Source organism: Artibeus jamaicensis, unplaced genomic scaffold, assembly GCF_021234435.1.
Source record: "Artibeus jamaicensis isolate MK-2021 breed Jamaican fruit bat unplaced genomic scaffold, CSHL_Jam_final contig_464, whole genome shotgun sequence".
In the NCBI taxonomy this organism is placed as follows: Eukaryota; Metazoa; Chordata; class Mammalia; order Chiroptera; family Phyllostomidae; genus Artibeus; species Artibeus jamaicensis.
The window spans coordinates 869480-895010 of record NW_026521842.1 but is presented as its reverse complement, the minus strand read 5'-3'; the positions used below and the strand labels follow the sequence as shown (position 1 = coordinate 895010).

The following is a 25531-nucleotide window of genomic DNA, read 5'->3' as shown; positions in this document are numbered from 1 at the left end:
GAAGCCACTACCCTTTCCTGTCATGATCCCTCTCTGCTGGCCACTGACTCTGCCTCTCTTACTGGTCCGGTTGAATGGTTGTTGGACTTCTGTACAGTTCAATTTTCTGTCTGTTCTGGTTGTGTTTTTTGTTTCTAAATCTTTGTTGTCCTAAATTTTGGTTGTGTGAAGAGGCACAGTGTTTCCACCTATGCCTCCATCTTGGCCAAAAGCTGTTCTATTGTCTAGTCTCTTAATTCCTATTTCTAATTGTAGTGTGCTTCTCTCTTTTTTTAATTTTTTAATTTTTTTTAAAGATTTTATTTATTTATCTTTAGAAGAGAAGGGAAGGAGAGAGGGAGAGAAACATCAATGTATGGTTGCGTTTGTGCGTCCCCTGCTGGGAATTGGCCTGCAGGGAACCTGCCTGCAACCTGGGCATGTGCCCTGACTGGGAATCAAACCGTGATTGTCTGGTTCACAGGCCCGCGCTCAATCCACTGAGCTACACCAGCCAGGGCCAGTTTGCTTCTCTTGAGGTTTTATTTTGTTATTTCTAATTTCTTGACACAGATGTTTATTCATTCCTTCAACATATTCATATATGTGACAGGCCCAGACCTGACTGCTGTAGATAAGTGATGAAGATCAAGACTGTGCCCAAAGTTTACTTATTAAAGGGCATTCATTTCTTCCTGAATAGAACTTTGGTCAAACAAGTTTAGATATGCAGGCTTCTCATTAATAATCATTTCTAAGTAATCTATAATTTCAGTTTTGACACTAAACATTTTTATTGAAACTTTCAAACACATAAACAGTAGAAATATTATTACAAACCCCGATATACAAACCACTCCACTTCAGTGATTATCAACATTTTGTCAATCTACTTTCCAGTTCTTTGCCAATTTTTTTCTATTGCTGAAGTATTTTAATGTAAATCTGAATAGCTTATCATTTCATAAACATGTAAGCATATACTCTAACACACAAGAGCTCTTATTTCTTAACCACATTGATATTATCATCCCTAACAAAATTGTTTCTAAATATTATCTAACAGTCAGTGCATGTCCACATTCCCCTCACTGTCTCCAAAATCCTTTTACGTTTTGTTCCAAATAGGTCCAAGTAATGCCCATATACTATTTAGTTGCTATGTCTCTTGTCTCTTTTAATCTGTTAACAATTGCCCTTATTTTCTTTTTTATGCCACTCATTAGTTGAAGAAAGCAGATTGTTTTGTAGAATTTTATACATACTGGATTTGTTTGGCTGCTTTCTTGTGTTGCCATTTACTTTGTCTAATCCCTAAATTCTTTTTTTAAAAAATTTGACTTAACAGTTTAATTCCTTCAGTTAATTATTTTGGCAATAGGGTTTTATAAGTAGTGGTGTGTACTTTCTGTTGCATTATTTCAAGAGGGGAATAGTCTAATAGCCCCACTTTTATACTGGTTAAAGTTGATTAAAGGGTTCAGAGGTGGTCAGCTCAGTAAATTCATTCTAATGTTCACACTATAAAAACCTTCACTTAATAGTTTTAATATTCACTGATCATTTTCTGGACCCATTATTCCATTAGGAAACTAGAAAATGGTGATTATTCTAATACTGTCAATCCCCCTGTGTTTACTAGATTTTAAAGACTCTTTAATTTGAAAGCTTTTGATGCTATAAAACTTGGTTCACAAGGGAAAAGTAAAATATTTTCTCCCTTATTTATCAATTTTCAGAATGCTGAATTGTGCCAAAATGTCATCCATAGCTGACTGAACTATAGAGCCATAACCAAGTAAACTATGAGTGGTGTCACTACGAATTTCAAAAGACTACTTCTACTAGTTGAAGATGGGACAATATGAGCACCAAAAGTCATAGTGACCATTATGAAATAATGTCTTCTTCCTTTTATACAAGAGTTTTACACATACTATCTCATACACACACACACACACACACACACACACACGTATGCACAATTTACAATGTTAAATTTCCAGTGATTAGTTTCCTTTTTGCCATCTTTCTGATAGTTTCTAATCAATCTTGATTTGCGCTCAGACAGTAAAGATCACAAAACATCTACTTTTGGGAATTTATTATGGGAAAATAATTTCATGTTTTTCTTTGAGTCTTCAATAGTTGTACTCTTAAAAACCTCCTCTTCATGAAATTCTTAAAGCTTTCTTTTCACCATAAAATATCTGATGCAGCTTAAGTGATGAAGAACTTCTCACATTTAATACAACCTTCTATATTTTTTTACCCAGGACAAATAAGTGCTGAACAGTGAGAAAAGGCATTTCTCCCTTTATTACTTCTATAGGATATTCCTTTCATATGAATTCACTAGTACTAATAATGATACAATTACAGATAATATTTACAAAAAACATGCTGTGTAGCTGCTATTTTCCTAACTATTAACTACTTAATCCTTGCAATTCTATTACACATTGTTGTAGGCTGACTTTGAACTGGCCCCAGTGGTCCCTACCTCCTGGTATTCACATTCTTGTTTACTACTCTTCCTTTGAGTGTGGGCAACCTAGAAATTCGCTTGTAGCCAGCAGAAGACAGCAAAAGTGACAAAATATGTGGTTGGCCAAAAAGTCTGTATAGTTTTTTCTATAAAATAAAAGACACGTTTTTTCATTTTTACCAATAACTATTGATTTGGATATTTTGAGTATATCAGCTATCTCCCCCATACTATAACGTTGTTATTCTTAATGTGTTGATTTGATCACTATCAACTTCAACTTGTCTACCCAACCATGGAGCATTGTCCAGCGAGATATCTCCAGGACAAAACTTCACAAACCACTTTGACATGTTCCATTAGTTACAGCACATTTTCCATACACTGCACAAATCATTTTTGGTGTTTTACCTTTCTTGAAATAACAAAGCCAAAAATGTCGCACACTTTCTTTCATTTAATACTGAAACTGCTACACAAAAAATTCACCAAGTTTTATAAGGTTTTTTAAAATGCATGCTGACATGACAGCTGTCACAACACCATCTAACAAAATAGTTTTGAATGAAGTTAAAAACAACTAAGAGCTACTAGAGCCACCTTATAGAAAACAAACAAACAAACTTTTGGGTCAACCTAATAGTCAGTAATTAGACTAAACAAGATTATAACTTTTATAATTCTAGTAAACTCTACTGCCTTCTTGGCTTGCATGTTTTAATGAAGTAAGCAGCATGTGCAAGAGGCCCCTGGGGCAAGGAACTGAGTTCAGCTTTTAGCCAACAGTCAGAAACTGAGGAACTCAATGTGATAGCCCTCAAGAAAATAAATTCGCCCAACAACCATGTGAGGTTTGAAGTGGATCCCTTCCTCACCTGAGCCTTCAGATGAGTCTTAGCCCAAGCTAAAACTTTGATTTTAGCCTTGTAATAGACCCTGAAGCAGAAGACCCAACTAAATTATACCCAGACTTCTAACTCTTAGAATTGTGAAATGATATATATGTATTATTTTAAGTTATTAATTAAGTTGTGATAATGTATTACACAGCAATAAATAATGTACATAGGTGCTATTATCACCAACTTATGAGTGAACACAATGAGACACAGAAGTTTAAGTACCTTGTCCAGTAACATACTGGTAATAAAGTGGTAAAATGGAGATAATAATAAAGTTAAAGATTTTTATTACATTAATTGTATTATTCTCTGACATATATTTGCTAAAGATGATGTCTGAATGGTGAAGGAAGGCTTTTAAAGCAACATTTTTCTGTAATATGAAATTTCTTATGCTTAGATGTGAGCATAAAAAATATCAAAAATGAATTTCGTGATGTTCTATACACTTCAAGGCTTTCTTGTACTAAATTCCATTATGAATTTTCTGATGTTGAGTAAGGTGTGAATGCTGTCTAAAGGCCTTCTTACATTCCTTACATTTGTAGGGTTTCTCACCTGTATGAATTCTCTGGTGTTGAGTAAGAAATGAATAAAGTCTAAAAGCTTTACCACATTCCTTACAATCATAAGGTTTCTCACCAGTATGAATACTCTGGTGTTGAGTAAGCTGTGAGAGCAGTCTAAATGGTTTTCTACATTCCTTACATTCATAGGGTTTCTCACCAGTATGAATACTCTGATGTTGAGTAAGTTGTGAGAGCAGTCTAAAGGCCTTCCCACATTCTTCACATTCGTAAGGTCTCTCACCAATATGAATACTCTGATGTGAAATAAGTTGTGAGTAACTACTAAAGGTCTTCCAACATTCCATACATTCAAAAGGTTTCTCCCGAGTATGAATTCTCTGATGGCGAACAAGTTGTTGTCTTAATCTAAAAGTCTTTCCACATTCTTTACATTCATAGGGTTTCTCACCAGTATGAATACTTTGATGGACAGTAAGTTGTTGGCATATTCTAAAAGTCTTTCCACATTCCTTACATTCATAAGGCTTCTCACCAAAATGAATTTTCTGGTGTACTTTAAGGTCTGGACTACATACAAAGGCTTTCCCACATTCCTTACATTTATAGAGCTTCTCAGCAGTATGAAGTCTCTGATGTCGAGTAAGGTGTGTACACTGCCTAAAGGTCTTCCCACATGCCTTACATTCATAGGGTTTCTCACCAGTGTGAATTCTTTGATGCCTGGCAAGTTGCTGATGTACTCTAAATGCCTTTCCACATTCCTTGCATTCATAAGGCTTCTCACCAGTATGAAGTCTCTGATGTTGAGTAAGTTCTTGGAGCACTGTAAAGGCCTTCCCACATTCCTTACATTCATAGGGTTTCTCACCAGTATGAAGTTTGTGATGTCGAATAAGGTGTGCACGCTGTCTAAAAGCCTGCCCACATTCCTTACATTTATACGGTTTCTCACCAGTATGAATTCTCAGGTGCTGACTAAGTGTTGAACGACGAATAAAGGTCTTCGTACATTCTTTACATTCATATAACTTTTCTCCATTATGAACTCTCTGATATTCAGCAACAAAATTTTGCTTTTTGTAAGTGGTTATTTTTTCAGAAGTATTTTTCACTTGCCCCAAATATCCTTCTTGTGGTTCCATTTGCCTCTCAAACTTACTTTTGCATTCCCAATAATTTCTAAAAATGGAGTCCTGAAGGCAATAGCTTTTAGATGTCTCCATTATCTCCCACTGGAATAAATATGTTTCATAAATATCCTTTTCTGGAGATAAAGTATTGGTCTTATATCTGGACTCCAAATCTGAAAGAAACAAAAAAGCAAACACATGCTGTTTTTCTGTTCCGGAAAAGAGAAAACTTATGTAAAGAAATAAAAGGCACTGAAAATAATGCCTATTACAAATGATACCTATCTAATGCAAAATTGCACACCAAAATTAAAGTTTATGAAGAAAGTAGAGCTGGAGAGGACTGCTCAAATTTATGCAACTGTATTAGCAGAGCACTAATACAATAATGGGAACCTCAAGAGAACCCACAAGGCAGCTCAGCATAGCTTAAGGCTGCTTCATGACTATGAAAATGCACAAATGTTAAGTGAAAATGCTGGATTTCAGAAACTGAGACATTGCGCATGAAAACAAAGCCCAAAGCCAGTAAAGGTACCATTAAGAAGTGAAACGGGTAAAGTACAATATGTCTAGCTAGATGCCATGCAAGGCTGATTGATTGTATACGTCTCTGAGAAGGGAGCCCTGTGTGCAAGCATTTATCATTAGTTTGCTTGATACAGAGATAAAAGGGCTCCTAACAAAGCATAAAACTGAAGGTTTTTGCCTTTTCTTCTTAATATTATAAATCTACTATTCTGTCCACATTAAACTAAGAAAATTACCTGTGAACTAACTTCTATATTATACTGATATTCCCTATGTCATATGACTATTAAGTAATTTACATATGGATTATTCACTGCATTATGGAACAGATTGTATTCTCAAATATTTCAGAAAAAGTCAAAGGAAATAGAGAATGAGGAAAGTGCAGGAAAGGAGAGAAATTTGGCGATTAGAGAAACAAGATAAATCAGTGAAAGCCTGATTTAAGTATGGATGAGTCACCTGAAAATTTGAAACTAGATAAGAGGGGGTGAGGGAGATGGCAGGCGAGTGAATGGAAGTCACACTAAATTCCACCCATGGCCAGTCCGGAATTACAACTCAACTGTGGAGAAACCACCCAGAACAAACAACTGAGCAATAGCAAGAGAGATGCCAAATAACCTCGGACAAACAGAAGAATCAGCTTCGCACAATCTTATCTGGTAAGGAATACAGTAGACACTTGAGAAGGCTGACTGGGCACCCACAGGTAGCAGTGCCAGTGGGATAATTAAGTGGCTGGTTGGATCCCCCTGAAAAGAATGGGGTCTAAACCCTAAGGTAGGGGTTGGGATGGGAGTAAAAGACAGAAAACTGTACTTGAACAATAATTAAATAATAAATAAATAAATAAATAAATAAATAAATAAATAAATAAAATAAACCCTAAGCTAAGATTCCCAACCTAGAGCACCAGAGTCCAAAAAGTACAGATAAACAACCAGAGGCAAAAAGCAGCAAGGTTGCAGAGACAGAAGTCTGGAGATGCAAGACCTTTAAAAAGGCCAAAACACAAATTTTAATTTGCAGCCACTTACCCTAGGCTCTGGCCAAGGAGAGGCAAGAATGCCGGAGGAAAGACTGAGTACAGAAGCTTTAGAGAGAGAACTGAGAGAGTGGAGACTGGGATCCCAGTGTTGAAACATCCATAGAGAAGCAACTATCTTGCTCATGTAGACCACTTCCCTCCAAGCAGAAGCAGCCTAAGGGGAAACAACAGCTCCAACCCCAGGAAAGACTCTGCTCTAGCCCTGTGGTGCTTAAGCCTGACTGCTGAATACTGATTGACTAGATTAACAACAGAAAGAGAGAGCCACAGACATAGATCCCTGCCAAAAGTGGGGCAGAGTGGACTAGAGAGACTTGAGGAGAGACTGGGGACAGAGGCTTTGGGGAGAGAACTGAGAGAATAGCCGCTGGGATCCCAGTGCTGAGCCAACCCCCATACAAGAGTGGCCATCCTGCTCAGGCAGACTGCTCCCCTCTGAGCAGAAGCAGCAGCATGAGGGGAAACAAAAGCCCCTACCCTAGGAGGAATTCAGCCCCAGTCTATGGTGCTTAAATCTGACTGCCAAGTGCAGAGTGAGTAGATTAACAACAGAAGGAGACAGCCAGGAACAGTAGATCCCTGGAAGTCTTGTACAGGCTGCCTAAGGTCAGAAAGGGTCAACATCTGACATCACCAGAAGCAGATCAAGAAAGAAAAAAACAGTGGTAAATACAAGAAGCTATCAAGACAAAATCTACTGTTGTCTTCTTCATGGTTTGTGATATTTTCTTTCCTGCATAGCTTTTTAACATTAATTTCTTCTCCAGCAAGTTTGCATGTATTAAGTCACTACATTTTATACCATAGTGTATTTCAATTCACATATTTTGCTTCTCCCTTCTCTTACCTCATTATACCTTCCCCTTTTCTTGCATTATTTTCATTTCAAATTATTTTCTCTCTTGCTACAACTTGTTTCCATTCTGCACCATTACTCTTTCTCCCACATCCAGATACACAACACCAATTTTGTTGTCAATGGTCATCTAACACACTTTTTCCCTGATCTTAGAATACTTGTGTTCTCTCCCCACCTGTAGCAATCTTTTCTAGTTGGTTGTGGGTAGGGCTGTTGCTGTTGTATTTTTTTAAATTATATTTCTAGAGCTTCACTAATTTTGTATTTCAAATATCAAATTTTGCTGGTCCCTCATCTACTCTTTTTTCCTTTTACTAAAGATTTTATTTATTATTAGAGAGAAAAGAAGGGAGAGAGAAAAATAGGGAGAGAAGCATCAATGTGTGGTTGCCTCTCACGTGCCCCCTATTGGGGACCTGGCCCACAATCCAGGCATGAACCCTGCCTGGGAATAGAATCAGAGATCTTTTTTGTTTGGACAGACTGGCGCTCAATCCACTGAGCAACACCACCAATTTTTAATTTTCCCATCTTAGCCTGTTTTTTCTTTTTTGTCTTTCTTCTATTTCTCTTTCATCCTGCCCTTATATTTTTACTCTTCTTCTCTTTTTTCCCTTACATCCCTAATTTTAATTTTTCCCTGTCTAGCCTGGTTTTATTCCTGACTCACTATTTCCTCTCCCTCTATCATTTCAAAATCACTTCCCATTCTTCTAGACATCTTTTAGATTTTTGTTTCTTTTTTCCCTCTTATTCCCATACCAACTATATTAATTTTACCACATTTGTTGCTGATAGTACTGAGGTGGAACTTCTGTCCAATTTGGCTCCTATAGTTTTATTAATCATTTACTATTCTTCCTCCCTTCTTCTTTCTCTCTAACTTTATATTATTTTCATTCTGTTTAAACCTAATTCTCTACACTTCCCTTCTCATACTCAATTCCACATTCTTCCCTTTTTTTTCATGATGTACATTTTAATTTCTCTCTTTGCATTGTGCCAATTCTTTCACTTCACAACTCATAACTCTTATTAGTGTTCCTCCCTCTAACACTCTCAAAATCATTTTTCTTTCAGTAGGTCATCTCATATTTGTTCTCCTGTCTTATAATAGTCCTGATCTCTTTACACCCTTATTAATACTGGTTCATTTCCTATTGACAGTGGGATTGTGGGAGAGAGTTATTTTTGCAGGTATGGGTTTATTTCCTGGAAAACTTTGTGGTTTTGTTCTGGCAGCACCTGTACAGCAGCACACAGGACATGGTGGGTGGAGTGCCACTTTGTCCACCAGCTGGAGGGAAGGACCAACCAAAGAAACACAACAACAATCAAAATCCAATTATATCCAGAGAACCAGCATAAACAGCATAAAAGGCATCCCAAGAGCATCTACTTCAGGTGATGAAGGAGATAACATCACTAAATCTCACAGGCCTCCTACCATAGAAGTTCAGACCACAAAGACAGGCAGTCAAAACAGATCAATTTAAGAGGCAGAAGCAAACAGAAAGTCTCACAAATAATGGGAGGACAAAGAAACAATCTCTAATAGAAAGGAGGGAGGAATCTTCAGGAAGAATGTTAAATGAAATAGAGGCAAGTCAACTATCAAATATTGATTGAGTTCAAAACAGTGGTTATAGGAAAACTCAATGAACTCAGTGCAAACTACCAAAACCTACAGGGAAATATGAGGAACTTACTGCAAACTATATCAGCATAAAAAAGGACATGAAAAAAATCAACAAGGGCTAGGAGGAAATGAAGAATACAATTTTTGAAATGAAGAATAAAATAGATTGAATTAAGACCAGGCTACATGAGGCAGAGGATCGAATCAGTGAGATGGAGGACAAGGTAGAAAAAACTCACAAAAACAGCAAGAAAAGGTAAAAAGACTAAAAAAGAATGAAGAGGGTTAAGGGAAATACAGGACACATTAAAAGTAATAATATCCATATAATAGGGATCCCAAAAGGAGAAAGAGGAGAAAGGAATATAAAACCTGTTTGAAAAAGTAACAATGGAAAATTTCCCTAATTTCATGGGAGAAAAAGCCACACAAGTCCAGGAAACAGAGGGTCCCAATCAAAAGGCATATACCAAGACACATCATAATTATTGACTGGAAAATTCAGAGACAAAGAGAGTATGAATAAAGGTAGGAAGGGAGGAACAGGACATAACATGAAAAGGAGCCCGAAAGTCTAGCACCTGACTTCTCAACAGAAACATTACAAACCAAAAGAGAATGCCAAGAACTATTTCAAGCAACATATGCCAAGCAATAAAAAGCAAAGGCCTGCAGCCACGACTACTCTACCCAGCAAAGCTCCCATTTAAAATGTAAGGCAAAATAAGGAACTTCTCAGACAAAACAAGGCTAAAAGAGTACACCTCCACCAAACCAGCATTGCAAGATATGCTAGAGATGCTTTAAGAAGAGGATGAGAAACAGTGAGAGGGAGGAATACAGGTACAAAGGGAGTAAATGGCAATGAATAACTACCTATAAATAATAACTTTAAATGTAAATGGATTAAATGCTCAAATCAAAAGACACAGGGTAGTTAAATGGACATGGAAACAAGATCCTCACATATGCTGCCTACAAGAGACATACCACAGAACAAAAGAACTAAATAGACTGAAAGTGAAGGGCTGGAAAAAATATTCTAAGTAAATAGACAGGAAAAAATTCCAGGTTAGCAATCAATATTTATAACTTACAAAACAGATTTCAAAACAAAGGCCATAAAAAGAGACACAGAAGGGCACTTCATAATATTCAAGGGAAGAATCCAGCAAGTAGGACATATACATTGTAAACATATGTGTACCCAATATAGGGTCACCCAAATATTTAAGGAAGTTCTTGGAGGATTTCAGGAAAGCTATAGAGAGCAACACATTTATAGTAGGGGATTTTACACCCCACTGTCAACAATAGACAGATCTTCCAGACAAAATATCAACAAGGATATTGTGGAACTTAACCATGTATTAGACCAAATGGACTTCATTTATATATATAGAACCTTTCATCCCAAAGAAGCAAACTACACATTCCTTTCAAATGCCCATAGAAAAATTTCAAAGATAGACCACATGATAGGATACAAAAAAACACTCAACAAATTCAAGAAAATTAAAGTCATATCAAACATTTTCTTTGACCACAAGGGCTTGAAACTAGAACCCAACCTCAAGGAAAAATTCAAAAATATTCAAACTCATGGATATTGAATAGCATGCTATTAAACAATGAATGGGATAATAATGAGCTCTAGAAAGAAATAAAAAAGTTTCTGGAAACAAATAAAAAGAAACACACAATGGTCCAAAACTTATGGGACACAGCCAAGGCAGTCTTGAGAGGGAAGTTCATAGCAATGCAGGCCTACCAAGAAAAGACAGAAACATTACAAATCAAGAACCTAACCCTACATCTACAAGAATTGGGGGAACAACAACAAATAAAGCTCAGAGCAAGTAGAAGGAAGAAAATAATCAAGATCAAAGCAGAATTAAATGACATAGAGACTAAAAGAACAGTTCAAAGGATCAATAAATCTAGGAGTAGATTCTTTGAAAAAATAAACAAAATCAACAAGCCTTTAACCAGAGTCATCAAGAAAGAGAGACATGAACCAAATAAATAAAATCAGAAATGTAAGAGGAGAAATTTCAACTGATACCACAGATATACAAAGGATTATAAGAAATTACTCTGAGCAAGTATATACCAAAAAATTTGAAAACCAGGGTAAAATGGACTAATTACTCAAAAAATATAATTTTCTAAAACTGAATCAAGAAGCAGAAAGCATAAACAGACTGATAAAAACTGGTGAAACTGAAGCATTAATCAAAAAAAATCCATCCAACAAAAGCCCTGGTCTGCATAAATTAACAACAGAATTTTACAAAACATTTAAGGAGAGCTAACCCATGTCCTTCTTAGACTATTCAAGAAAAACAAAGAAGACTGAAGACGCTCAAACTCTTTTTATGAGGCCAGAATCACACAATCCCAGAGCCAGAGGAAGACACAACAAAAAAGAAAACTACAGGCCAATATCACATATAAATGTAGACAATAAAATCCTCAACAAAGTATTGGGAAACTGCATCCAGCAATACATCAAAAAAATCGTAACCCCAGGAGACTGAAGATGGCAGGGAGGTAGGAGGGAGTGGATTTTACTTCCCCCTACACACGGGAGAAAAACCTAGCCGATCTATGGAGAAACAGAGCAAACAGCCAACAGTACTCCAGCACATATAAAGACAGGGGACTAAAAATTGTAGAGGACACTGAAAAACCAGACGGTAAGGAGACTATTTCAGCCCAATAGGTTCCCTGGGACCAGCATGTGGACCAGGGCAGCTGCAGCCCCAAACCCAGTGGGTCTGCCACAGGGTTCTTGGAAGAGAGCTGGGTCAACAGCTCCCTCCCCTGCCAAACAAGAGTGGAGCAGCACCAGGAGAGATCTGGTTGCTTGAAGTCACAGACAGGGGACTAAGGACTAAGTGGCAAACACACAGGGGCTGTGAGTATCCACAGAGTCTGTGGACGTCTGCTGGGGAAAGTTGAGAGTTGGGCTGTGACAGGCCCTGACCCTGACAGTCCCCACTGTGGTTGGAGAATTGGGCTCTGTGAGAGGCCAGACCTCTCTATGGAGCAGCAGGCTTGAGTGGGAGGATTTACTCAAAAAGAAAGAGTGAAAAATGAGACACTGCAGAATTCTTCTGCAGTAGCCACTCTGGCCTCCTCCCAACCCAGCTGCATGGCGCTCCCAAGATGGAGGTGGCAGTGGTACAGAAGGGTCTGCACACACTCCCATAGCCCCAGGGAGAGTACTTGCCCTAACCTGTGGAACCTGAGGGACCAGAGGCTGCTGAGGAGCTGGACAGGAGGCTGACTGGGTGTGGACCAAAAGCAGAAAAGCAAAACCAAATGCCCTTCAGTCTGCTTCAGCCAGGAAGACCAGTAAAACTAGTTTGGCCAGTTTGAAGCCAGCAAAAGGCTGTTTTTTTTTTTAAGTAATTCTTTATTTCTTTGATAATTTTTTATTTTTTATCTTTGAACTCCTTTTCCCTCCCTTTCCTTCTTTCTTGTTTTATTCCTTCTTCCATTTTTTCCGTTTTATATCATTTTTCTTTTAATTACCAAAACTGAGACAAAAAAACCCTAGAACCGTGAAAAGACCAGAGTTGGACTGCAAGGGGGTCACCCTAACAGCTGAGACAGTGAGACAAATATCACTTTGCTACTACAGAGACCTGCAAGTTACTGCATATTTGTATTATTTTTTCATTATTCTTACACTTTTTATTTTATTAGTATTTTTGTATTCCTCTTCTTTCTGTTTAGTCTTCTTTGCTTACGTGGTTAAATTGTAATGTTTGACTGATTTCCCTTATTTTCTTTTTCATACTATATTGTTAATTTACTGTCTTTCACTTCACTTGTGTTCCATTAGCACACTACTCAAGGTCCTATACTTCCTATTCTTGTTATCCAGATCACACAGATTCTGTCATGTGATGGTTGCTCCATTATTATTGTAAATAATAGCTGTTCCATATAATTGTAAATACTTCATGTTAGGGGCTAAGGGAAATAGTCTTAAGAAAACTAAGTTGTTTGTTCAACCTTAGCTGCTTGCTCAAGCTTGGGTGGGGGGACTGCACCCCCACCCCCGGGCAAATGTTCCAGGAAGTTAAGCAGACAGCTTCTTGGAACATCCGTTGGGGGGGGGGATTTTTACCCCTAGCATGAGCCCCTAGGCCAATGGCTAACCTGAGCACGAGCTGTTCATGAGCCCTGCCAGCCAATCATCAGCAAGATCACGAGCCCTAGCGTAAGCCCCTGAGCCAGTAGCTAACTGCCACCTTTTGCTTCTGGAAGTTGCTTGCTTGCTCGCTTCTATAAGAACCCTAGCCTATAAGCGTTAGGCGTGACTCTCATTTGCAGCCATTTTGGCACTCGTGTGTCTCTGGAGGCACCCCGAGAGTTCTCCCCTGCGCAGGTAAAACTTTGAAACTTTGGCCAATAAAACACCTCTGACTACCCATCAGTCTCTGACCCTTCTTGCTCGCAAGGATGGGATGTAACACTTCACAACACCCCTCCCAGATCTTAGCTCACTTCACCATTTCCTGAACTCTATTACTGTTGTGGTTAACTCTATTCTCTCACAATACAACTATTTTCTATCCTTTACTCTCACCTTACCTCAGAATCTGACCCCTCACAAGCTAACTGCTTTCTAGACCCAACTCACAACCCTTCCCTCCCCAACAGGAGTCTTATCTTCTTTCCACCCTTCCTAAAAAGTGGCTAGTTGTGTGGAATATCACAGTTAACACTATATATATCCTAAGAATATCCAAGCTCTTCTCAACCAGCTACTACTGTAAATAGCATAAATTACATTCATGCGGTCTTAAACCTTTTTGCCTTCCCCCTCCAACTGATCACAAAAAACAGTAGGTGGAACCTTTGAACACAAGGATACCTGCTGGAAGAGGAAACTCACTAACAAAGGAACCACCAACAGGTAGAAGGTGAAAGAGGGAGTGGAAACCACACTGCTTCAATCCAGGACCTATCTGGAAATACAGCTAAATAGTGGAGAAATTACCTAGAACAAACAACTGAACAAAAGTGAGAGAGAAGCCTCAAAACCTTATACACACGGAAGAACCAGGTTCAACAAAACCTACCCACAACACCACAACAAAATACAAGAGGTGGTGACAGAGTGACCCTCAGTTAACCAGCTGGTGAGAAGGACCCACCAAAGAAAGACCCAACAACAATCCAAACCCAAAGACAAACACAGAACCAACATAAATGACAGCCCAAGACCAGTGAGCTCAAGAGATCAAGGAGACGGCACCACTGAATGTCACAGGTATTCTACCACAGAAGTCCACACCATATACCCAGGGAGCCAGAACAGATCAATTCAAGAAGCTGAAGCTAACAAAAAGAGTCTCATAGGCAATGGGAAGACAAAGAAAAAATACCCAAATGAAAGAAAAGGAGGAAGCCTCAGAAAGAATGCTAAATGTAATAGAAACAACTCAACTATCAGATATTGAGTTGAAAGCACTGGTTATCAGGAAGTCCAATAAGCTCACAATGAGCTACCACAAACTACAGAGACACTACAGTGAACTCACTGCAAACTATATCAACATGAAAAAGGAAATAGAAACAAACTATCAACAAGGGCCAAGAGGAAATGAAGAATACCACTTCTGAACTGAAAAACACAGTAGAAGGAATTAAAAGCAGGCTCGATGAAGCAGATCGGATCAGTGAGCTAGAGGACAAGGTAGAAAAAAACACCTAGAAAGAGGAAGAAAAGGAACATAGGCTCAGAAAGAATGCAGAGAGATTAAGGGAAATGGACGACAATAGGAAACATAGTAATTTCCGTATAATAGGGATACCAGAAGGAGAAGAAGAAGAGCAAGGAACAGAAAACCTGTTTAAAAAAGTAATGATGGTAACTTCCCTAATTTGAGGAGAGAAAAAGTCACATAAATCCAGGAAACACACAGAGTCCCAATCAAGAGGAACCCAAAGAGGCCCACTTCAAGACACATCATTATTAAAATGGGAAAATTCCAAAACAAAGACAGAATCATAAAGGCAGCAAGGGAGAAACAGAGTGTAACATACAAGGAAGCCCTGATAAGGTTAGCAGTTGACTTCTCAATGGAAATGTTCCAAGCCAGAAGAGAATGGCAAGAAATATTCTAAGTAGTGAAAAACAGAGGCCTGCAAGCAAGGCTACCTTACCCAGCAACGCTCTCAATCAAGATAGAAGACAAAATAAGGAGCTTCCCACACAAAAGAAGTCTAAAGGAATACATCTCTACAAAACCAGCTCTGCAAGAAATGCTCAAGGGACTGCTTTAAGAAAAGGAAGGGAAAGGGAGAGAAAGAGAGAGAGAAACACGGTACAAAAATGGCAATGAATAAGTCCTTATCAATAAAAACCTTAAACGTAAGTGGATTAAATGCTCCAATCAAAAGACATAGAATAGCTAAATGGATAAGAAAGCATGACCCACACACATGCTGCCTACAAGAGACCCACCTCAGGACAAGAGACCATCACAGACTAAAAGTAAAGGTCTGGAAACAAATTCTCCAAGCAAATGGACAGGAAAACAAAAGCTGGGGTAGCAATTCTCATATCACACAAAATAGACTTCAAAAAAAGGGCCATAAAGAGAGACCCAGAAGGTCACTTCATACTACTCAAGGGAAGAATCCACCAAGAAGACATTAACATCGTAAATATATATGCACCCAACATAGGAGCACCCAAATACATAAAGAAAACCTTAGAGGACTTCAGGAAAGATACTGACAGCAACACAATTATAGTAAGGGATTTCAATACCCCAGTGTCAAAAATGGACAGATCTTCCAAACAAAATATCAACAAAGATATTGTAACATTAAACAATGCCCTAGATAAAATGGAGTTAACTGATATATAGAGAGCTCTTCATTCCAAAGAAGCTAAATACACATTCTTTTCAAATGCACATGGAACATTTTCAAAGATCGACCATGTAATAGGACACAAAACGAGCCTCAACTAATTCAAGAAAATTGAAATCATACCAAGCATTTTCTCTGACCACAAGGGACTGAAACTGGAAACCAACCCTGAAGAAAAAAAACTCAAACACTAAAAATCATGGAGATTGAATGGCATGCTATTAAACAATGAATGGGTCAAGAATGAAATCAGGAAAGAAATCAAAAAGTTTCTGGAAACAAATGAAATTGATCTCACAACAACCCAAAACTTATGGGACACAGCGAAGGCAGCCCTGAGAGGAAAGTTTATAGCAATACAGGACTACCTAAAGAAGATAGAAACATTTTAAACAAACAACCTATCCCTACACCTGCAAGATCTTGAGGAACAACAACAAGAACAGCCCAGAGCAAGTAGAAGGAAGGAAATAACCAAGATCAGAGAAGAATGAAATGACATAAGACACTAAAAGAACAAATCTTAGGATCAATGAATCCAGGAGCTGGTTTTTTAAAAAGATAAACAAAATAGACTAGCCTTTAACTAAGCTCATGAAGAAAAGAAGAGACAGGACACAAATAAACACAATCAGAAATGAAAGGAGAGATTACAACTGATACCACAGAAATAGAAAGGATTGTAAGAAATTACTATGAAGAACTATATGCCAAGAAATTTGAAAACCTAGGGGAAATGGACACATTTCTAGAAAAATATAATCTTCCAAAGCTTAATGAAAAAGAAGCAGAAAATCTGAACACTCCAATAACAGCAAAAGAAATTGAAGCAGTAATCAAAAAACTCCCATCACACAAAAGCCCTGGACCAGATGGTTTCACAGGAGAATTCTACACAGCATGTAAGGAAGAGCTAACCCCTATTCTCCACAGACTATTCCAGAAAATCCAGGATGGAAAACTCCCAAATTCTTTTTATGAAGCCAGCATCATCCTAATTCCAAAACCAGATAGAGACACAACAAAGAAAGAAAACTTCAGGCCAATATCACTGATGAACATAGACGCTAAAATCCTCAACAAAATATTGGCAAATCGCATCCAACAATATATCAAAAAGATCATACACCATTACCAAGTGGGATTCATCCCAGGGATGCAAGGTTGGTTCAACATTCGCAAATCAGTAAATGTAATACATCACATAAACAAAAGCAAAGACAAAAACCACATGATCACATCAATAGACGCGGAAAATGATTTTGATAAGGTACAAAACCCATTTATGATAAAAACACTCAGCCAAGTGGGAATAGAGGGAGCATTCCTCAATATAATAAAGGCCATATATGAGAGACCTACAACCAATATCATACTCAACAGGCAAATACTAAAAGCTTTTCCACTAAGAGCAGGAACAAGACAAGGATGTCCACTTTCACCACTTCTATTCAATATAGTTTTGGAAGTTTTAGCCACAGTGATCAGGGAAGAAAAAAAATAATAAAAGGCATCCAAATCTGAAAGGAGGAAACAAAACTGTCCCTGTTTGCAGATGACATGATAGTGTACATGGAAAATCCTATACTGAACTAAAAAAGTGTTCAAACTAATAAATGAATTTGGCAAAACAGCAGGATACAAAGTCAATATCCAGAAATCAAAGGCATTTTTGTATACTAACAATGAATCAGCAGAAGCCGAAATCAAGAAAAAAATCCCATTCGATATAGCAAAAAGAAATATAAAATATCTGGGAATAAACCTAACCAAGGAGGTAAAAGACCTGTATGCAGAAAACTACACAGCACTGAAGAAAGAAATCAGGGAAGACACAAAGAAATGGAAACATATACCTTGTTCATGGATTGGAAGAATTAACATCATCACAATGTCCATACTACCCAAAGCAATATACAGATTCGATGCAATACCTATTAAAGTACTCATGGCATATTTCACAGACATAGAACAAACACTTCAAAAATTTATATGGAATCACAAACAACCCTGAATAGCAGCTGTACTTTTGAGAAAGAAGAACAAAGTAGGGGGGATCACAATACCTGATATCAAACTGTATTACAAGGCTACTGTAATCAAAACAGCCTGGTACTGGCATAAAAACAGGCACATAGACCAATGGAACAGAACAGAGAGCCCAGAAATCAACCCAACTCTCTACAGTCAATTAATATTCCACAAAGGGGGTAGTAACATAAAATGGAGTAAAGATAGCCTCTTCAACAAATGGTGCTGGGAGAACTGAACAGCTACGTGCAAGAAAATGAAACTTGAGCACAGGCTTACACCATACACCAAAATAAATTCAAGGTGGATAAAAGACTTAAATACAAGCTGTGACACCATTAAGGTACTAGAGGAGAACATTGGCAAGAAAATCTCAGATATTTCATGCAGCAACATTTTTACTGATATGTCCCCTAGAGCAAGGAATATAAAGGAAAGAATAAACAAATGGGATCTCATCAAAATAAAAAGCTTCTGCATGGCTAAAGAAAACAGTATTAAATTAGCAAGACAACCAACTGTATGGGAAAACATATTTGCCAATGATACCTCAGACAAAGGTTTAATCTCCAAAATATACAAAGAACTTACATGGCTCCACTCTAAGAAGACATCTAACCCAGTTAAAAAATGGGAAAAGGACTTGAACAGACACTTCTCCAAGGAGGACATACAGAATATCCAGAGACACAGGAAGAGATGCTCAATATTGTTAGCTATCAGAGAGATGCAAATTAAAAGCACAATGAGATACCACTTTACACCGGTCAGGATGGCTATCATAAAGCAACGAACAACAAATGTTGGAGAGGGTGTGGGGAAAAGGGATCTTTAGTTCACTGTTGGTCGGATTGCAGACTGGTACAACCATTATGGAAAACAGTATGGAATTTTCTCAGAAAAATAAAAATCGACCTGCCTTTTGACCCAGCAATTCCACTGCTAGGGTTATATCCTAAGAATCCTAAAACATCAATTTCAAAGAACCTATGCACCACAATGTTCATAGCACAATTTACAATAGCCAAGAGTTGGAAGCAACCTAGGTGCCCGTCAGTAAATGAATGGATCACAAAATTGTGGTACATATACACAATGGAATTCTATGCAGCAGAGAGAAAGGAGCTACTACCCTTTGCAACAACATGGATGGAACTGGAAAGCGTTATGCTGAGTGAAATAGGCCAGGGGTTGAAAGACAAATACCATATGATCTCACCTTTAACAGGAAGCTAAACAACAAAACAAACAAGCAAGCAGAATAAAAACCAAGACACTGAAATAGAGAAGGGGACAGTGACCAGAGGGGAGAGGGAAGGGAATTTAAGGGGGAAAAAGGGGAGGGATTTTGAGGAACAAATATGAAAGACACAGGGACGAGAACTAAGGGGAGTGGAAATGGGAGGGAGGTGGGGAGCACGGCTGGGATGGGAGAAACAGACAAAAAACTGTACTTGAAAAATAACTAAATAAAATTATTGAGGAAAAAAAAAAGAAAAAAAAAACTCCTGAAGCACAAAAGCCCTGGACCAGATGCTTTCACATACAATTTCTCCTCAGTCAGAATGGCCCTCATAAACAAATCAACAAATAATAAGTGCTGGTGAGGTTGCAGAGAAAAGGGAAATATACCTAGTACATTGTTGGTAGGAATGCAGACTGGTGCAGCTTTATGGAAAACACTATGGAATATCCTCAAAAAGCTAAAAATGGAACTGCCTTTTGATCCAGCAATTACACTGCTGGAATTATACACTAAAAATGCTGAAACACTAATTCAAAAGAACCTATGCAACCCAATGTTAATATCAGCACAATTTACAATAGCCAAGTGCTGGAAGCAGTAAGTGCCCATCAGTAAATGAGTGCATCAAAAATCTGTGGTACATTTACACAATGGGATACTACAGAGCAGAAAGAAAGAAAGAACTCCTACTCTTCATGACAGCATGGGTGCAACTGGAGAGTATTATTATGCTAAGTGAAATAAGCCAGACAGTAAAAGACCAGTATCATATGATCTCACCTATAAGTGGAACCTAATCAACAAAACAAACAAGCAAGCAAAATACTACCATTGACACTGAAATAAAGAACAAACTAACAGTAACCAGAGGGGACAGCAGTGGGAGATAATGGGAGAAAGAAGGGAAAGAGTTGTCAAGGAACATGTATAAAGGACCCATGGACAAAGCCAAAGCATGGTAGGATTGAGGGTGGGAGGTGGGGGTGGGTGGGGCTGGGGATAATGGTGGTGGGACAATGGAGGCAACTGTATTTGAACAACAATAAATGATTAAAAAAGATTTGAAACTATACTGAGATATTTTTGATTTTGTTTATGATCCAGGCACTTTCTCTTTTTCACTTTATTTTTATTTTTTACACCATTACAAATGTCCCCATTTTTTCCTTTGCCCACCTCTTCCCCACCCCACCTCCTACTTCCCTCTATCCATTGCCCCTGCTGTCTGTATCAATGGGTTGTGCATGTGTTCTTTGGCAAATCCCATTACCTTCTTTCATCAAGTACCCCACTCCTCAATGCCCTCTGACAGCTGTCAGTCTGTTCTATGTATCCATGCCTTTGTTCAGATTTTGTTTATCAGTTAATTTTGTTCATTAAGTTCCACAAATAGTTGAGATTATATGGTATCTTTCAATGACTACCTTATTTCACTTAGCCTAATAATCTCCAGGTCCATTCACGCTGTCACAAGAGATAAGAGTTCCTTATTTTTTACATTGACTTTGTGTAAATATAGCACAAGTTTTCTATCCACTCATCTACTGATGGACACTTGGGCTGATTCCAGATCTTGGCTATTATAAATAATGCTGCTGTGAACATAGGGGTGCACATATTCTTTCAAGTTGGTGTTTTGGAATTCTTAGGATATAATCCCAGAAGTGGTATTGCTGGATCAAAGGCAGTTCCATTTTCAATTTTTTGAGGAAATGCTATACTGTTTTCCGAAGTGGCTGCATCAGAGCTGGATCCAAATAGTTTCACAAGTGGCGTATCAAAGGGAGATCTCAACAGACACAGGACCCTGTGAGATGAGTTCCACTTTCTGTGGTTAGCATCTGACCATAGCTTTTACACTGTGGTTGGGGTCGAACCTCACAGTTAGCCAGCCTGAGAGTCAACCCCATGCATGAAGAGACCAACAATAATCAAAACTCAATTGCAACAGGAGTGCTGACATAACCCACATAAACAATGTTCCGGGGCACCCAGCTCAGATGATCAAGGAGACTGAGCCACTAGGTCAAAGAAGAAACCTATTACATAAGGCCACCCTACCAAGGCTTGGAGACCTAACAGATATATCTAATACACAGAAATAAACACAAACAGCCAGCAAAAATGAGGAAAGAAGAATCATGCCCCAAATGAAAGAATAGGAGAAATCTCCAGAAAAAGATCTAAATGAAATGGAGGCAAGAAATTTACCAGATTTCAAAAATATGGTTATAAGTATACTCAAGAAACTCAGTGAGAACTTCAAGGAACTCAGTGAGAGTATGAAAAGGCACAGAGAAATCATAAAGAATACACAGTCAGAAATGAAGAATATAATACCTGAAGTAAATAATAGACCAAAAGGAATAGTGGTTTGGATGAAGCAGAGGAATGAATCAACAATTTAGACAAAAAGTAGCAGAAAACCCCCAAAGCATCAAAGGGAAAGAATTTTAGAGCTTCCAGTCAAGTGGAGGCATAGGTAAACACACCTCACCTCCTTGCACACCTATAGCAAAAAATACAACTATACTACAAAACAAACATCACCCAGAATTATCAGAAAATCAAACTGTGTGGAATGCCAATAAACAAGAATTTAAGAAGCCACATTAATCCAGATGGATAGGAAGGGCAGTGACATGGAAGAGGCACAGAGAGGTTGAGGTGCAGAGAAGTGCAGAGTGTGCAGAGAGGTACGGAGATGGAAATGGGCAGTCCCACATACATGTGTGGTTCATAAAAATCAGGAGGGACACCTTGGGAGCGAAGGATAACAGCCCCAGACCATACCACTCAGCCCACCATACATTTCCAGTGCCAGGAAGATGTCCTCATAACTCCTAGCTGTAAGAACCAGTGGGGGTAAGGATGGAAGAAGAAACTGGGATTCTCAAGAGACTCCTTTTAAAGGGCCCACAATAGATTTAGAACTCATGCAGACTCACACTCTCTGGCATTTGGCACCAGGGCAAAAGCTGGAAGGGCATCAGTGGCATACAGGGAAAAAGTGAAGTGACTGGCAACAGAATACCGGGAAATGGCTTCCTCCCAGGCAAAACTCCAGAGACTATTCAAGTGGCATAGGTCCCCATCTAAGCCCTTCCCCACACACAGCAAGAGTGATGACACAGGTTGCCCCATCCTGGTGATTAGCTAAGGCTCCACCCCATCTGATTTCCCAGTGCACTTTATTAAAATAGGCCATGCTAAGACCGGGAGTCAAAGCACCCCTACCTAACACAAAGAAACAAATACAGCAAGGATGACCCAATGAGGAGATGATGAAATATGGCCCAAATGAAAAAACAAAGCAAAGTGAGAAGAAAGAAAATAATAAAGATCATAGCAGAAATAAACAAAATAGGCTGTCATGTTTGGTCAGGAGCGGGGCGGGGCTAAGAAGAGAAAAAAAAGAAATAAACAAAATAGTCTAAAGATATAATACAAATGATAATAAAACCAACCAGGTTCTTTCAAAAGGTCAACAACATTGACAAGCCTTTAATCAGAATCATTAAGAAATAAAGAGAGGAATCAAATAAATAAAATCAGAAATGGAAGAAGAGAAGTAGCAACCGGCACCACAGTAATACAAAAGATTGTAAGAAAATATGAACAACTATATGCTAACAAGTTGGACTATCTGGATGAAATGGGTAAATTCCTAGAGACATACACTTTTACAAAACTGAATCAGGAAGAATCAGAAAATCTAAATAGACTGATAACAATTAATGAAATTGAAGCAGGAATTAAAAAAAAAATTCCCAAGAAGTAAATAAAAGTCCTGGATTGGATGGCTACACAAGTAAACTTTACCAAACATTCAAGGAAGTATTAACATTTATCCTTCTCAAACTATTCCAGAAAATTCAAGAGGAGGGAAGACTCCCAAAATCTACTACAAGACCAGCACTATTCTAAATCCAAAACCAGATAAAGACACTACAAAAAATGAAAATCACAACCAAAGATCCTTGATGAACATAGATGCTAAAATTCGGAACAAAATATTAGCACTGGGGCTAGCAATACATTAAAAAGATCATATACTACGATTAACTGGGATTTATTCCAGGGATACAAGGTTAGTACAATATCCAAAATCAATAAATGTGATATATCACATAAACAAAATGAAAAAATAACAATCACATGATTATATCTATACATACAGAAAAAGTTTCTGATTAAACCCAACCCCCATTTATGACAAAAACTCTCAGTAGACGGTGAATAGAGGAGACATGGTTCAACATGATAAAGGCCATATATGACAAACCCACAGCCAATATCATATTCAAAAGCAAAAACTAAAAGTGTTTCCCTTAAGATCAGGAATAAGACAGAAATGTCCATTTTCACCATTCTCACTCAACATAATACTGGAAGTTCTAGCCAGGCAATTAGACAAGAAGAAAAAACAAAATATCCAAATTGAAAAGGAAGGGTAAAACTGTCTTTATTTGCAGATGGCACAATACTGTATAGACAGAACCCTAAAGATTCTACCTGTAAAGTAGCAAGACACAAATTAATATCCTGATGAGTTACATTTTTATACACCAATAATGAACCATCAGAAAGAGAAAGAAAACAATCCATTTACAATTGCATCAAACAAAATAATTTACCTAGAAATTAATTTAACCAAGGATGTAAAAGACCTGTACCGGGAAAATTATAAGACACCCCAGAAAGAAACTGAATAAAATACAAATAAATGAAATTATATAACACATTCATGGATAAAAAGAATTAACATCATTAAAATGACCATACTACCCAAAGCAATCTATAGATTCAGCACAATTCCTCTCAAGATACCAATGACTTATTTCACAGAACTAGAAAAATATTCCAAAAGTTAATATAGAACCACAAGACTGTGAATAGCCACAGTAATCTTCAGAAAGAATATAGTTGGAGGAGTCATGTTACCTGGTATGGATCTGTACCACAAAGCCATAGTAATAAAAACAGCATGATCCTGGAATAAAAGCAGACATACAGACCAATGGAACAGAATAGAAAGCCCAGAAATAAACTCATGCCTTTATGGTCAATTAATATTCTTTTTAAAAGTCAAGAACACACAATAGGGCAAAGACAATCTATTCAATAAATGGTGCTGAGAAAACTGGATGGATACATGCAAAAAAGTGAATCTGGACTACTCCTTATACCATACACAAGAATAAACTAAAAAAATGGATTAAAGACTTAAATATAAGACACAAAACCATAAAAATCCTAGAATAAAACACAGGCAGTAAAATCTCAGACATTACTCATAGCAATGTTTTCTGATATATCTCCTTGGCCAAGGGAAACAAAAGAAAAAATAAACAAATGGAACTATATCAAACTAAAAAGTTTTTGCACAGCAAAGAAAAAACATCAACAAAATAAACCAACCCTTCTGGCCAAGATGGCAGCATAGGTAAACACAGCCTACCTCCTTGTACAACCACATCAAAATTACAACTAAACCATACAACCATCATTCAGAACTGTTGGAATCTGAACCGAATGGAAGTCGTACAATGAAGGCATTAATGAAGAAATCACATCAAGATTGGTAGGAAGGTCAGGGACTTGGAACTGGCTAGACTCATACCATGTGTGGTGCATAAAAACAGGAAGGGATATCTTAGGAGTGAAGGGTCCAGCCCCACACCAGGCCCCCCACCCCAGAGTTCCAGTGCCAGAAAGAAAAGTCTCCATAACTTCTGTCTATAAAACCCAGTGGGATTGAGGCTGTGAAAGACAGAAACTGCTGGGATCACAGGCAGTCCCTCTTAAAGGCCCCATGTGCAGACTTACTTGGACTCACTCCCCATGAGGTGCAGAGCCAAAATAGCAGATCGAAAGGCATCAGAGACAAATAGGGAGGAAATTAATTGTCCAGCATCAGGATGAGAGCTATGGGCCAGCTTTCTCCCAGAAAGAAGTGCTGGCAGAAACCACTGATCCTTTTTTGAGCCCTCCCTCCACAGAGCCACAGAGCTGGCAGGCAGGTGCTATATCTGAGACTCCATTAATCTGGCTCACACTGTTTCCCCCACTCTGGTGATTCCCTGAGACTCTACTGCATCCATTTTCAGGCTCACCCAAGTTGCTTCCAGTGACTTTTCCATATGAATGGCTTGTCTTGGCTCATGCTTCATATTTTCCTAAATTCTCTAAAACAGGTAGCCTCTGGTTTCCGTGAGCCCCACACCTCTTGCTAAGTTGCCCAG

The 25531-nt window shown here is 38.2% G+C and overlaps 1 protein-coding gene across 3 annotated transcripts in view; it reads right to left on the bottom strand.

Moving 5' to 3' along the window:
* Window positions 1-763: 763 nt before the first annotated feature.
* Window positions 764-25531, bottom strand: part of ZFP14 (ZFP14 zinc finger protein) — a 56075-nt gene continuing 31307 nt past the window's right edge. For all 3 annotated transcript variants that reach the window (XM_037155274.2, XM_037155273.2, XM_053666704.1), the window contains one exon: window positions 764-5202. In XM_037155274.2, coding sequence (XP_037011169.1) covers window positions 3836-5202 — 1367 coding nt within the window. In that variant the 3' untranslated portion in view covers window positions 764-3835. The remainder of the gene's footprint in view (window positions 5203-25531) is intronic.